The sequence below is a fragment of the Colletotrichum destructivum genome, chromosome 2, assembly GCF_034447905.1.
Source record: "Colletotrichum destructivum chromosome 2, complete sequence".
NCBI lineage: Eukaryota > Fungi > Ascomycota > Sordariomycetes > Glomerellales > Glomerellaceae > Colletotrichum > Colletotrichum destructivum.
In genome coordinates this window covers 5,692,229-5,704,291 of record NC_085897.1, presented here as the reverse complement: position 1 = coordinate 5,704,291, position 12,063 = coordinate 5,692,229, and the positions used below count along the sequence as shown (strand labels likewise).

The window sequence follows — 12,063 nt, the reverse complement described above, 5'->3', positions numbered from 1 at the left end:
ATCATGTGGGTGGACAAGCTAAGCTTGATGTAGTAAATCATATCTTATCCGCTTATCCACATCACACCCGAGGTGCGTCCCTCCTCTCTCCAGGGAACGGGGGGGGGGGGGGGGGGGGGGGGGTGGTCTCTACCTATCCGGGCACCACGAAGCTTCTTGGTCCGCCTCTTCTCCTCCCCAAGATCCTGCGAGAACCTTGATGACGCCCGTGTTCTATAATCTTCAGCAAGCAACTCAAAATGTCCATGTCTTCCGTCGTGATGGATGAAAGCCTCCCTCGCCCCTTCAAGTGCGCCACTTGCAAGAAAGGGTTCACGCGCCAGGTAGGCATGCAGTCCACTCCAACATCAGGCCCAACTAATATGACAATGCCATGTAGGAAAACCTCAAGCGACACGTGAACACCCGTGAGATTGAACAATGTGTGGTCTTTGATGTTTCGGGTGCTGAATCGTGGCAGATCATAGAGGCAGAAATGCTCCCTGCTTTCCCTGCAACCAGTGCAGTGCGCGCTTCGCTCGAAGGTCCGTCAACGAAAGCAAGACGCTCGACTGAGTATGCCCTCGAAACTACAGATACTGACCGTGGGAACAGCGACTTGAGAAAGCGACATGTCGAAAACTGTCACGTTTCCTTGGGGTCACCACCCAAAACAGCTCCTCCCCCTCCTCAAACGTCTACGACGCCGAACGTGACCGTGACCGTGGGCGATTCGCCAAGCACGGCAGCATGGATGGATGTTTTATTGACACATCCCCCGCCGCCGCCACCACCACCACCACCACAAAGTGAGATGATGGACCCGATGCCGCAGGTCAACCAGAGTTATAATACCACACAGTCGGCGTGAGTTGGCTCACTGGACTGAGAAACAACCGTTTGGCAAATCCGAGTACTGACCTCAAATTCTGCAGAATTTCGAGTGAGATCCGTTGTGTCGAGGCCTTTTTCGATTGTTTCCACCGTAACTTTCCTATCTTACACGAGGGATCCTTTCACATCGTGTCGACCCAGGTGCCTCTATTGAACGTCATCACCGCCATTGGGAGTCTCTACTGCGAATCAACGTTCGATGAATCTACTCGGAAAGCCGTCTTCGAATCAACTTTATCATCACTCCAACAATACGTCAGTACTCTCCCAGTCATAATACAAATACCAATCGTATATAGCTAACAGATCAATCAAGGTGGAGCAAAACCGTTCGCGATACCAAGAAACCTGGGTCCTGCAGACGTTTCTCCTGCTTGAGTTTCTCGGCATTTACGGCGGCAATGATTCTAGTTTCCTCAAAGCGCAGCGAATCCACCGGGATCTGATTGACGCAATAAGGCTTCTGCAAATGTCGCAGGACAGCTCTCTCGACTCCCTTTCTACGAATTCGGCCGGCGAGGATAGCGGTTACGGCGAGGAGTGCGACGAAGATGACATGCAGGAACCCGTCAGTGCAGATGCGTTGAACGATCAGTGGCAAAGCTTCATCAAGAAGGAATCAAGGAAGCGGTGCGTCTATATGCTGTACCTCCTCGATTCACAGCTCGCGATTCTCTGCAACCTCCGACCGATGTTGTCCTCACTCGAAATCAAATACGACCTCCCCTGCTGTGAGGACATCTGGCTGGCTCGCTCCGACAGAGACTGGTATGAGCGGCGGCGGCAGCGGTTCAAGTCCTTCGACGAGCCCGACGACAACGCCTATGCTCACGAGACACCCCCCTCCCAAGGATTCTTTTACGAGGCTTCACAAACCCTCTTGCACTCTGGCCGAGGCGACGACAAGGATGCCGGCGGCGGGAAGAATCAGCCCAGGAAACTCAGGCTTCTCTGGGCCTCCCCGTTTGCCGCCGTCATCCTCGTCACGCAGCTGCAAATGATGGCTCGCGAGCTCACGCACGCCAGCTGTCTCCTCGAGCGGCCCAAAGCACAACGGCGGGCCCTTTCCATCCTGACGGACAAGCAGCACGCGCAAATATCGCAAGCCTTGAAGGGAATCGCCGAGTTGGTGCCACGGAACCAGAAGCCGGTGTTCAGCTTCTTTGACTTTGGCCGCATGGACACCTTGCTACCAGATAGCTCGGACCAGACTCCGTTGTGGCACACGTTCTGGATATTGTGGTACTACACTTCCATCACCCTATCGCATCCGGATTCCTTGCTGGTGAGTGGAGTCGTTGAGTCAAATCTGCCTTTGGCCATCGCAAGTAAGTATGACGCTTTCACCCAGTTGCAAGGTACTGAAGTTGACGGCTTCAAGCTGCAGGTCACCTCGCCACACCACGGTCCAAGGATAAAAGGGACATATACGAAGATCGAGATGTTTTCCGAATTGTACGAATCTCTTAACATCACAACATCCCCCCCCCCCCCACTCCCCCATCATTCACTGACAGTTCCAGCTCAATGATCTTGAAATGGCCCTCGACCTGCTGAACCCATCAAAGTCAACAGCCCCACCATCCCTCGAGAACCCTTTCATCACCCTTCTTGGCTTCAAAATCTGTCTCGTGGGCTGGCGTCTCGTGCGGTTGACAATGCCTGCCGCTCAACGTAGCAGCGACGCTCTCCATGGGCCAGGAGGCATGGGAATCGGGATGGCGATCAACACCAACGGCCGCTCGAACCCAAGCCGCTTCGTCCTGGACGCCATCATGGCGTGTGTTGATAGCGTTGGTGACGACGACGTGGAAAACGCGGCGGCCGCGTTGGCGATGCTAGACGGCGGACCGGTGGATCTTGCGCGAAGCGAGGTGCGGTTTTTGGAATGGATCGTTGCCAACTTCAACAAGCGGACGACTTGGCCCGTTGGGAAATGGGTGGCGACGGTGATGGAAGAGAGCTTATCCAAGGCAAGAGAGGCCTATGCTGTACCGATGAGCGAGTGAATGGGAGAACAGGGACATGTTTGATAGGTGGATCCGATCGGTTAAGGCTTGTACAGGTTACGAATGATGATATTTCATGATTATTCAAGTTGGTAATTTGGACTCTCAATTTGGTGTAGAAGCTTGTCCGTTGCACTCGAATTAAGCAATCAGACGCCATCTGACACAACTTCATCAACTTGATTTCGATAATCGATGCAGCTGATGCCTCGTGGGATGACAGAAGCTTCGATTATCTGGCCCTTAGCTCGGTAATAGTCGAATTGAAGGCGAGGACCACTCGCCCAGAGGACCAACAAAGCCACTCAAGAACCCAAAGGGGCTTTACCGCAAGAGAACAAAAAAGATGTCAAAGTTCAAGTGAGTTCCATTCAATGGTAGTCAGAGACGAATTTCAATCGATAGATGACCGAACAAAAGTGCAAAACAGAACATTTCTTGAAATCCAATGCGCCAATCCCGAATATCTAGAACAATACCCTCGCCACCGGCGAATTCTACAACTTCTACTGATACCCTCATGCAGTACCAGTCTTGACAGTGGGAAGGCTGTACTGAAGACGCGGCACGTTGTCGAACTTGCCCAGGCTCTTGTGGCCGTCTGGGTCGGTGTACTCGCCGTCAAAGGGGTCCTGGTGCTTGCCTTCCTCGCGGGGTCGGTCGATGTCGAAGTCGTAGCGCTTCCACCCGTGCTTCCTCGCGTCCAGGTAGTCGGCCATGCAGAAGATGCGCTCGTCGATGGGCTTGTCGGTGCCCATGCGCTGGAGGAGGGGAGAGTTCTCGATGGGGACGAGCTCGCGATCGTCGGCGGGGCGGGAGAAGTAGATGACGCCGATGCGGCGGAGGTGACGCTGGTCTTCAGGCGGCTCTGTGGCGGCGGCTCCGTTGTCAGCTGTCCGGGGGGTTCTTCTGAGAAGTACGGTCCGTGGGACGTGGGATCGTTTTGCTTACGGATCACTCTGTGAATGGTTGCCTTGAAAAGACCGCCGGTGAGACGCTCGAGCGCCTCGCCAAAGTTGACAACAATGCCGTGCGGCTGATGCTTGACGTGTCTGTACCGGCCGGTGTGATGGCACAGGACTTGGAGGGCTGCAATAGGTTGGGAGAAGAGGAAGGTCCAGGTGCCCCTGTGATTGAGTTGAGTTAAGAGACAGATTCAAGAAAGACATTCGGAGTGGAGTCCGACTCACCAGTCAGTGTGGCCGGCGAGGAAGATGTCACGATACTTCTCGCTCTCCTCCTTTGACCGGGGCTCGCACATCATCTAAGGGGGCCGAGTCAGCAACAGGAAGTTAACTTTTTTTGGGGGGACGGTAGGGCACCAACATATCTGAGATACTCCGTCTTGGAGCCGCCGGGGGCGTGTGTGGACAGAACGGACTCCGGTGGCACCTCGAGAATCATGGCGACAAGCTTCAGCAGCTTGACGAGGATGTTGGTACGGATGTAGCTCATGACTTCATGTGTTTCCTCCATGAAGGGACGTATGATTTCGGGGTGGGGCCGGCTCTTGGGGTCGTGGACCAGCATGTTGTAATGGTCCAGGGCCTTGGGGAAGCCGCCCTTGTGTCCAAGGGGTCCGGCGGGTTTGTACCCAGCATAAAGACCGCGGGCGTCCTCTTCCGGGGTTACTGTCTCCCGGGTTAGCAATGGTGTCTGCCCAGCGCGCGGAAACAAGTCGACTAACCTTCGTAGGGAGCCTTTTCGTCGGGCTTCAGAGTCATGGCAGCGTTGGCGATGCGCATCTGGCGCTCGTACGTCTCGTCCGAGATGCCATGGTTGGTCAAGGTAAGGAATCCGTAACCTAGCAGAGCCTCTTAGTATGTGCCGTACAAGCCAATCGATGCCCTTGTAGACTCACCCGTGGCAGCCTCGAAGAGGTCCTTGGCGAGTTGTTTCCGGCCTTCGGGATCGTCGAACTTTGAGAGGTCAATGTTGACGAGATCAACGTAGTCCACTAGAATCAATCAAGTCAACTCAAGCTGCGTTTATGCCTTGACGAGAACGTCGTGGGTGTGGCGACTTACAGTCCTCCTGGGTTGGCGGAGGCGGAGTGTAAGGCGGGAGCAGGTTGATGTCGGCGACCATTTTGGGCAAGTTGTGATCCAAGGGCGGGCTAGAAGCACAAAGCTGTAAATGAAGAAGATCGAATTCGGTCTTGGTAGACTGTGAATGCTGAATGGCGTGCTTATTGAGTGATGATCGAACTTGACTCAGTCGATGAAGTCACGGCTGTTATATGACTGAGACTCTTCCGTACAAGTTTCATTCAATACGTGTAGAGTAGACGGAATCATACGAGAGAAGGATGCTGCCCGAGTAAGATTGGCGGACGTAGGAGTGTGATGCTCCGCGGGACGTCCACAAACACCACTTCGTCCTCGTTGCTCAGACGGGAGTGGTGGAGCTTGTGGCGGGTTTACCGGCGAGGTGCTAGGGATCTGGACTATCGGGTAAAGGGGAGAAGCAAAGGCTAAGGAACGAGGAGCTGATCTGGAGATTGTAGATCACCTGCAGTAGCTCCGCCCGCCCCTCCGCGTTGCGTGTGGCGTCGTGAGGAGTGGACGGGATGCGGACGCGGGTGTGTGGACGTGGACGTGGGGCTCCCTTTATCTCAAGGCGCGGGGAAGAGGAGCTCCACACAGGGATCGAGCTGGGCCGGAAAGGACGATGCTTTCCGCGACTCCATGCTGCAAAGCGACAGGCATGCACTTGTCCTACCTGTGTTTTACTTGTCACGGAAAGGAGTCAATTGGATGTTGTGGCAGCCAGAAGCGCAAGTTTGGCGGCAACGAAGGAGGCCCCGTGGTATCAGATGGAGTGAAGAGTCAAAACGTAAAAGGCCAGTCATCTTGCGACTTACAAAAGATGATCTTGATACTGAATCTACTTGACTCAGTGCGACTTTCATGACGATACAGCAACTTCAACTCCATAGATGGACTTTCACTGATCACGAGGACACATTTTCCGGGCGGACATGGCGCAAGGGAAGCCCCAGCATCTATGACCTTTACTTGGATCGTGGGTGCCCTTGTGCCACTTCCTAATGATCGTGTCAACAGTGCAGAGTCAGTCAAGCTGGTTGCCTGCGTGCGCATTGTCTTCCCTTCCACCCAATGTTGCTGATCACCAGGAAAGCACCAAGTTGGCGAGCACCCCCGCGAATTGAAAGACTGCACTATATTTGTAGAAGATAGATAAAACCCCATGGTTCTAGGTTATAGCCATTTCACCCCGTTTTCGATTCCCCAAGGCGCAACTCAAAAGTCGCCATGATCAATCACAGCGGACATTCGCGACCGGGCAGGATATGGCAGGATATGGCAGGGCCGGCGCCGGGTGGGGCCGAAGCGGGCCAATTGCTTAGACGGTTGCTCGGACGGTACCGAGTGGGACGCTGCCCGGCTATCGGTTTCAGTGAAGCTAAGGTACCTAAGGTAAGGTAGGTATAGCGTTCAATGTTCTACAGGGGGGGGGACACGCTAATCCTTCAGTACCTAGATACGTTCCGACGATTTCAAATCGGGTATGCCGCCTTGAACGAGTGCGAGAGAGCCGCAGACGAGACGCGCAGACCGTGGCTCAATTCACGACGACTTCTTGTTCCGCCCTGACGCATGTGGCGTAGACAACGTCTCCGTTAGCGGCCGTTGGGATGGCGAGTTGGCCCGTCTAAGCGAGTCCGACAAAAGAGAGGCATTCGTCATCCAAAGCGATGCCGCATTAGCATTAGCTGCTGTGGCCTGTGGACCGTAGGGGGGGTAATGCACCGTGAGCTAATACCGGTTCCTTCGACTCACCTTTCCCTTCTCGGCACAGTTTTGGCTCTGGACTTTGGCTCAGCTCTGTGTCTCTTCTTACTCTCTGCCTTTACCCTTGGCCACTTCCCGCCCCTCCATAGATTCGAACCGTCCGACCGGCGCAACTGTCCCGTCTTTACTCCGCTTGTCGCGTATGGCGGCGCGTCTTCGCTTCCGCTTTTGCTCCTGCAACCAGCGAAACCCACGCATTCAGCCCTCCTCATCCAATCATTCGGACTTGGACCCGGTACCTTTTTCCTCACTCCCCTCTGAATCAAAGACAATCAACTCACCTGGCAAGAGCGAGCGAGTGACTTGATGGCCTCCATCCTCCTCCTTTGAGACAAACTAGCTAGTGGATCGGGTCAACTTGAAGAAAGGGCGATTACCTAGTCACCACTACCTACCTAACCTATGCTATACTGAATCACTCACAGCCTCCTTCACAACAAGACAAATAAAAGGCCACATCCAAGCCGTCGTCTTCCACCTATTTTTCTCGTCTTGCTTGAATTCATCAGTCTTACTCTACTCTGCTTCGCTTTTCAAAGTTTCGTACTTGCGCTCCAAGATCCTCCCCTCAGCTGTTCTTTTCTTTCACCGCCTACGCTCACGAGCCGACAGCTTAGTACAAAGATGGATTCCGAAAAGATCAAGACCGGTCGTTTCAATGGCATCTTCAAGCCGACTGCCGTCCCTTTGTGGATGCCTCTGTACAACCCATCCCCTGTGAGTCTCTGACTATAGCTGGCAATCTCCAGTCATTCCACTCACACTCATCTCACTCACACATCGCGCTCCAGCTTCTCTTCAAGGATTCTTTCAAGCTCACGACCCTCTTCGTCATCGGCGCCCTGTTCCAGTGCGGCCTCTTCGTTATACTGCCTTCCAAGTACGCCGTTGTCCCTGCCTCCGTCCTCGCCCTCAGCTCCATCGTTTCGACCGTCCTCGAGTCGCGCGCCAGCAAGATGAACCAGTATGCCGAGGGTGTTGTGCCGGGCCGAACCACCGCCCAGATCCCCGACCCTGCCACCGGAATCATCCCGGGCATCGCCGCCTCCAAGTCGCTCATCGTCTTCCACCTCGGCGTCCGCTTCAACCACCCCCTTGGCCTTCTCTCGCCCGGCGGCCGCGAGATTGGCGCCTACTTCCAGCAGATGAACGACGACCTCCAGAAGCGCGCCACCGAATACGGCCTCTACCACATGTCCAACTGGCTCGGCGCCGACAGCGCTCGCAACAACACCGTGCTCAACATCTACTACTTCCGCGACACCGCCGGCCTCCACAAGTTCGCCCACGACGCCCTGCACCGCAAGGGCTGGGACTGGTACAACGGCTTCAACCAGAAGCAGAAGCACATCGGCATCTTCCACGAGACCTTCGTCACCGCCCCGCAGCACTACGAGACCATCTACGGCAACATGAAGCCCACCTTGCTCGGCGCCGCCAGCCTCGAGTGCAACAGCGAGGAGACGGGCGACAAGGTCTGGGTCAACACTCTCGTCAGCGCCGACGCCGGACCCCTCCGCGGCATGACGCGCCGCATGGGCAACAAGGACGCGCCTCTCGACGCGTATGCCTGAGGGACTGTGCTCCAGGCACGGAAGTCACTCATTGTCCAAGGTTCTGAAGGCTTCTCATTGAAAAAAAAAAAAAAAAAAAGACTCGTATGTAACATAGGGCGGTGTTCAGGAGTATGGGTTGGCCACGGCCAGGATTGTGAAAGTTATGATTTGCACATCACGTTGTCAGGTCGGTGGAAGATACTTGATCGGAACCTCAAAGTTTTGTCATGTTCGTAAGGAGGAGACGTCGTCTTCGTTGCTTGAGTCAAGTCTCGGGTATTGACAGAAGTATTAACACAATTCGATACGTTGCTTTGCATGTCGATATAGCTCAGCATAGGCTCATCCTCTTTTGTGATCAAACGTCGCGTCGCCTAAGCAGCATGGGGTTCTCCGTCGTTTCTAAACAGAACAGCATTCCCACCCCCTTACAAAGCAAGCGCGCGCTGTTGCCCCCATTACTGACTGACTGGCATCAGCTGTGATTTTGAAGATTGATCGATCGCCATAGCGTTGGTTATTGGCCAAAAAACCTTCTCATAAAACACATTATTCATTACCTATCTTGATACCGTAAAAAGTCTCATCTATCCAATGATTACTCTATCGTTCTGGATATTCTTCGCAACCTCGAAAGACTTAGGCTTCTTGCCCAACTCTGTCAGACTCCTGTGTAGCCTGTTCACGTGGTCCGGCGGGCTGTCATCCGCCGCCTCTCGTCTATCCGCCCATCCTGATGGTGGTGGTGCAGGTTGCATCCCTCCTTTCATCGCACACACGGCGGCAAAGTCCAGCGTTGGGTAGCCGCACCTCTCTGGCCTCTTCACACAGACCCTCGACGTGGCTATGATGATGGCCGCCGAGAGAAGCAGGATCAGCCCGCTCACGACTACGAAGAGCGCCCTGCTGACCTTGCCCGCCACGACTTGGTGGCTGAGGATCGATATAGACATGGTCGTGTACATGTCCTCCGACAGCCCCTGACGGGGCCCCTTGAGCTCCCAGATCGAGGGCCCGCTGGAAAAGTAGTTGGCATGGAAGTAGTGGAACGGCACCGACATGGCCTTCCGGATGGCCTTGAGCGACTGCTTCTTCGCCACCTCGCTCTCGTTGATCGGCAGCGCCGTGACGGCGTAGATGGCGAGGGCCGAGTTGTCCCCCTTGGTCGCCGCCGCGCTCGTGTTGAAGCCTGGGACGACCGCCGACAGCGACAGCATGTACTCCTCGAGGGTGATGATCTCTTGGAGCGCCGGAGACATGTCGGACACTGCCAGGATGGAAAAGTTCCTCCGATCGTATGTGACGGTCGCGTGACGCGAGTACACAAAGAGCGAGGAGGAAATCTCCAGGCGGTTGGTCCAGTCTGTGTTGTTAAGACAGGCGCTCTTCACTTGCAGCGAGATTGGGCAATATGCCGAGCCTAACAAGAAAAAGAAAAAAAAGCGTCATGTTAGCGCTGAAAGTAAGGGAGGGCATGCTGGTTTGGACTGCGCCGAGATGTGCTTCTCTCTATCCTTACCAAACAGAAATCCGTTTCCCTCGCTGACATCGGCACACCAGTACGAGGCGGCGTGGGCGGCGCCGAGAAGGAAACATTTGCCGGTCGAGCGGAGGCCGTCGAGGTCCTGCACTTTGCCGTACTCTAGCTGGACGATGCGCGTTTTGGGAACGACATATGCTCCCGCGCTTGGGTATTGCTTCAAATCATCGGTTTGCGGCGCGACGGCAAACACGCCGCCTGTGAGTATGTGAGACTCGTCACACGGCACCCCCTTGCCGTTCGCGCCAATACACTGCCCTAGACCCTCGCCCAGAGGGTCCACGGAGAAGGACTCCCTGTCAGACCAGGCAGGGCTGCCCATTTGCACCAACAATGCTGTTGCTGTGGACTGGCGGATCTGGTAGACGTACGAGGCGTTAAAACGGCCAATTCCAGCAGACACGTTATACGTCTTTTCAGGAAAGGTGACCATGTCGATGGAGAGAGCACCTGGGGGGAAAAAAAACCCATGTGAGCAAGATAAGGAGGTCCTGACGCAGCAAAAAAAGATCAAGCTTACCCATTAGGATAATGCCCGGCAGAGGGATTGAACAGATGACCAGAAGACTAGGCAATGTTAGATCATGTGAGTCTGGGTCTAGGCACATTGTTGTCTCTCGACAGGGTCAAACCTACCGGAACAGACTCGAGTACTTCTGCTTCCACTCGGCCGTCGCCAGGAGGCGCAAGAGTCCCCAGACGCCTGTGCCGCTATCGAGCCCAACAAAGGTCAACAGACTCACGCCGCCAGGGCGAGATGCCAGTGCCCATTGCAAGTCCTCGACAACGACCACAACGAGGGCAGCCAGGGTAACGGCGCAGAGTTCCGTCAGCACGCGCAGGATCAAGATGGAGTTCTTGGACGACATGACGAAGAAGTTCATCCTCATCAAGGCCTTGGCCGAGCCGGTCGAGTACACGGTCGTCAACGTCATCATCAGCACCCCGAGCAACCACAGGCCAAAGGTCCACCACACGAATCTGTTGCTGGACTTTTTTCTCCCGTCTCTGTTCGACATCGCCGTGAGGGAGGCGGTGTCGTTGAACTCGTCCCCCCTCGGGGTGAAGGTCGACTCCTGGCCATCGGGCGTGGCGGGATGGAGGAAATTCGTGCTATACGACAAGGGCGTGGCGGTCCCCAAAGGCGACGGGTATCCCGAGCACGCTTCTTCGACTTTTGGGCTTCTTGCCCATTCCTTGGAGGTATCGCTGCCGACCTCGATAACGTGCCACTCGTCTTTGGTTTTGCTGTCTTGGCGCCGAGGCCACGGCCGCTGGGAACCGCCTCTCGAGGCGCGTATGTGCTCGCTCAAATCGTGGAGGTCGATCGGTTGGCCTCGCGGCTCTATAGACGCCATCGTCGTCGTGCGTTCCTCCTCAGATATCTCGCCGTTCGTTCGGGGCCGTCGAGGAATGGGCTTCGGTGTAAGTGCATGGAAGGCAGACGCAGTACATACGTGTGAGCGCTGTCGAAAGAACGGCACACACGGAACGCGCGTGAAGGAATGTTTGGTCGGCGTTGGAGAGCGTGCGGAAGTGCCGGCATCTTGAAATCTTGCAAGAGAAACAGGATCAACCGCCTCGATTCTTGCTCAGGGAAGGGATTCATTTCACTCGACAGTTCCCGGTCACGAACCACCCCCCAGGGCAGCGAGTCAGTCATCTAACAGCGAGGGTAACCGCGAGTCGTGGACCCTTGGCAACTTTGTTGCTTGCGATGGAAAAAGCGACGGAGGGGCCCTTGACCTGAGTGTCACTTGTTAATCTATTCGAGACTCAAATACAGTCAAGGAGCTGATCAAACATGGTGCATCCTTCCACGCTCCATGGCGAAACCGCCTTGGCAAGGGGGAAAGGACCAAGCAACCGAGCAGCATTTCCCTTAATTCAGCCAGGCCCTCGCGCTGTCTTGTTTCCGGATGAACGTTGATGGCGGTGAGAGATATGGCAATTTCGCAATGGATTGTCACCGTGGCCAACAGCCCCTCCACTGAGCGCAATCATGATGCTGCCACCAACAACAACTGGAGCTCAGCCCGGCTCCCTATCGAGCAACGGTAATGCTTCTGAAGCTGCGTCTTGGCATATTTAATTGATTACCTGCAAGTACCGAGGGAGTTTTGGGGCCAATTTGTGGGACGTGGAAACACCGTCAACTCTAAATCCCGAGAGTTGGGATGCCAAGAAGTGAGTTGGGGCATTTGAGTCGGCACTACCGAATCTGGGTCACACAGATAAGAGATCGACATTGGACGTGCATCTCAAACAAG

The 12,063-nt window shown here is 55.0% G+C and overlaps 4 protein-coding genes across 4 annotated transcripts; 2 read left to right on the top strand and 2 right to left on the bottom strand.

Annotated features, from left to right (window-relative positions):
* Positions 1-175: 175 nt before the first annotated feature.
* CDEST_03945 (uncharacterized protein) lies at positions 176-2,926 on the top strand. The gene is made up of 6 exons (XM_062920104.1): positions 176-323; positions 380-846; positions 915-1,128; positions 1,190-2,201; positions 2,261-2,328; positions 2,397-2,926. Exons 1-6 carry the CDS (start codon positions 240-242, stop codon positions 2,880-2,882), a joined length of 2,331 nt encoding a protein of 776 aa, XP_062776155.1. The 5' UTR covers positions 176-239; the 3' UTR covers positions 2,883-2,926.
* A 365-nt stretch (positions 2,927-3,291) lies between these two features.
* On the bottom strand, positions 3,292-5,287 carry CDEST_03944 (Putative non-hem dioxygenase domain, isopenicillin N synthase-like superfamily). Its single transcript, XM_062920103.1, has 7 exons — positions 4,910-5,287; positions 4,744-4,839; positions 4,570-4,686; positions 4,209-4,513; positions 4,073-4,146; positions 3,834-4,009; positions 3,292-3,750 (listed from the first exon to the last, which is right to left on the bottom strand). The coding sequence occupies exons 1-7, from the start codon at positions 4,968-4,970 to the stop codon at positions 3,401-3,403; spliced, it is 1,179 nt and encodes a 392-aa protein (XP_062776154.1). The 5' UTR covers positions 4,971-5,287; the 3' UTR covers positions 3,292-3,400.
* A 1,479-nt stretch (positions 5,288-6,766) lies between these two features.
* On the top strand, positions 6,767-8,344 carry CDEST_03943 (uncharacterized protein). The gene is made up of 2 exons (XM_062920102.1): positions 6,767-7,414; positions 7,489-8,344. The coding sequence occupies exons 1-2, from the start codon at positions 7,322-7,324 to the stop codon at positions 8,269-8,271; spliced, it is 876 nt and encodes a 291-aa protein (XP_062776153.1). The 5' UTR covers positions 6,767-7,321; the 3' UTR covers positions 8,272-8,344.
* Positions 8,345-8,840: 496 nt separating this feature from the next.
* CDEST_03942 (uncharacterized protein) lies at positions 8,841-11,151 on the bottom strand (the record flags this gene model as incomplete). The annotated part of the gene is made up of 4 exons (XM_062920101.1): positions 8,841-9,673; positions 9,773-10,243; positions 10,314-10,360; positions 10,430-11,151. The coding sequence occupies 4 exons, from the start codon at positions 11,149-11,151 to the stop codon at positions 8,841-8,843; spliced, it is 2,073 nt and encodes a 690-aa protein (XP_062776152.1).
* Positions 11,152-12,063: the final 912 nt, after the last annotated feature.

What these genes read in the sequence shown, in the direction of transcription:
- CDEST_03945 (XM_062920104.1), top strand. Translation starts at nt 240, where the DNA reads ATGTCCATGTCTTCCGTCGTGATGGATGAAAGCCTCCCTCGCCCCTTC. An exon ending in TATAATACCACACAGTCGGC is followed by an intron (nt 847 to 914) that starts GTGAGTTGGCTC and finishes CAAATTCTGCAG; the next exon opens with AATTTCGAGTGAGATCCGTT. An exon ending in TCTGCCTTTGGCCATCGCAA is followed by an intron (nt 2,202 to 2,260) that starts GTAAGTATGACG and finishes TTCAAGCTGCAG; the next exon opens with GTCACCTCGCCACACCACGG.
- CDEST_03944 (XM_062920103.1), bottom strand. Translation starts at nt 4,970, where the DNA reads ATGGTCGCCGACATCAACCTGCTCCCGCCTTACACTCCGCCTCCGCCA. An exon ending in TCCGCCAACCCAGGAGGACT is followed by an intron (nt 4,840 to 4,909) that starts GTAAGTCGCCAC and finishes GATTGATTCTAG; the next exon opens with TGGACTACGTTGATCTCGTC. An exon ending in AACCATTCACAGAGTGATCC is followed by an intron (nt 3,751 to 3,833) that starts GTAAGCAAAACG and finishes CCGCCGCCACAG; the next exon opens with AGCCGCCTGAAGACCAGCGT.
- CDEST_03943 (XM_062920102.1), top strand. Translation starts at nt 7,322, where the DNA reads ATGGATTCCGAAAAGATCAAGACCGGTCGTTTCAATGGCATCTTCAAG. An exon ending in CTCTGTACAACCCATCCCCT is followed by an intron (nt 7,415 to 7,488) that starts GTGAGTCTCTGA and finishes ATCGCGCTCCAG; the next exon opens with CTTCTCTTCAAGGATTCTTT.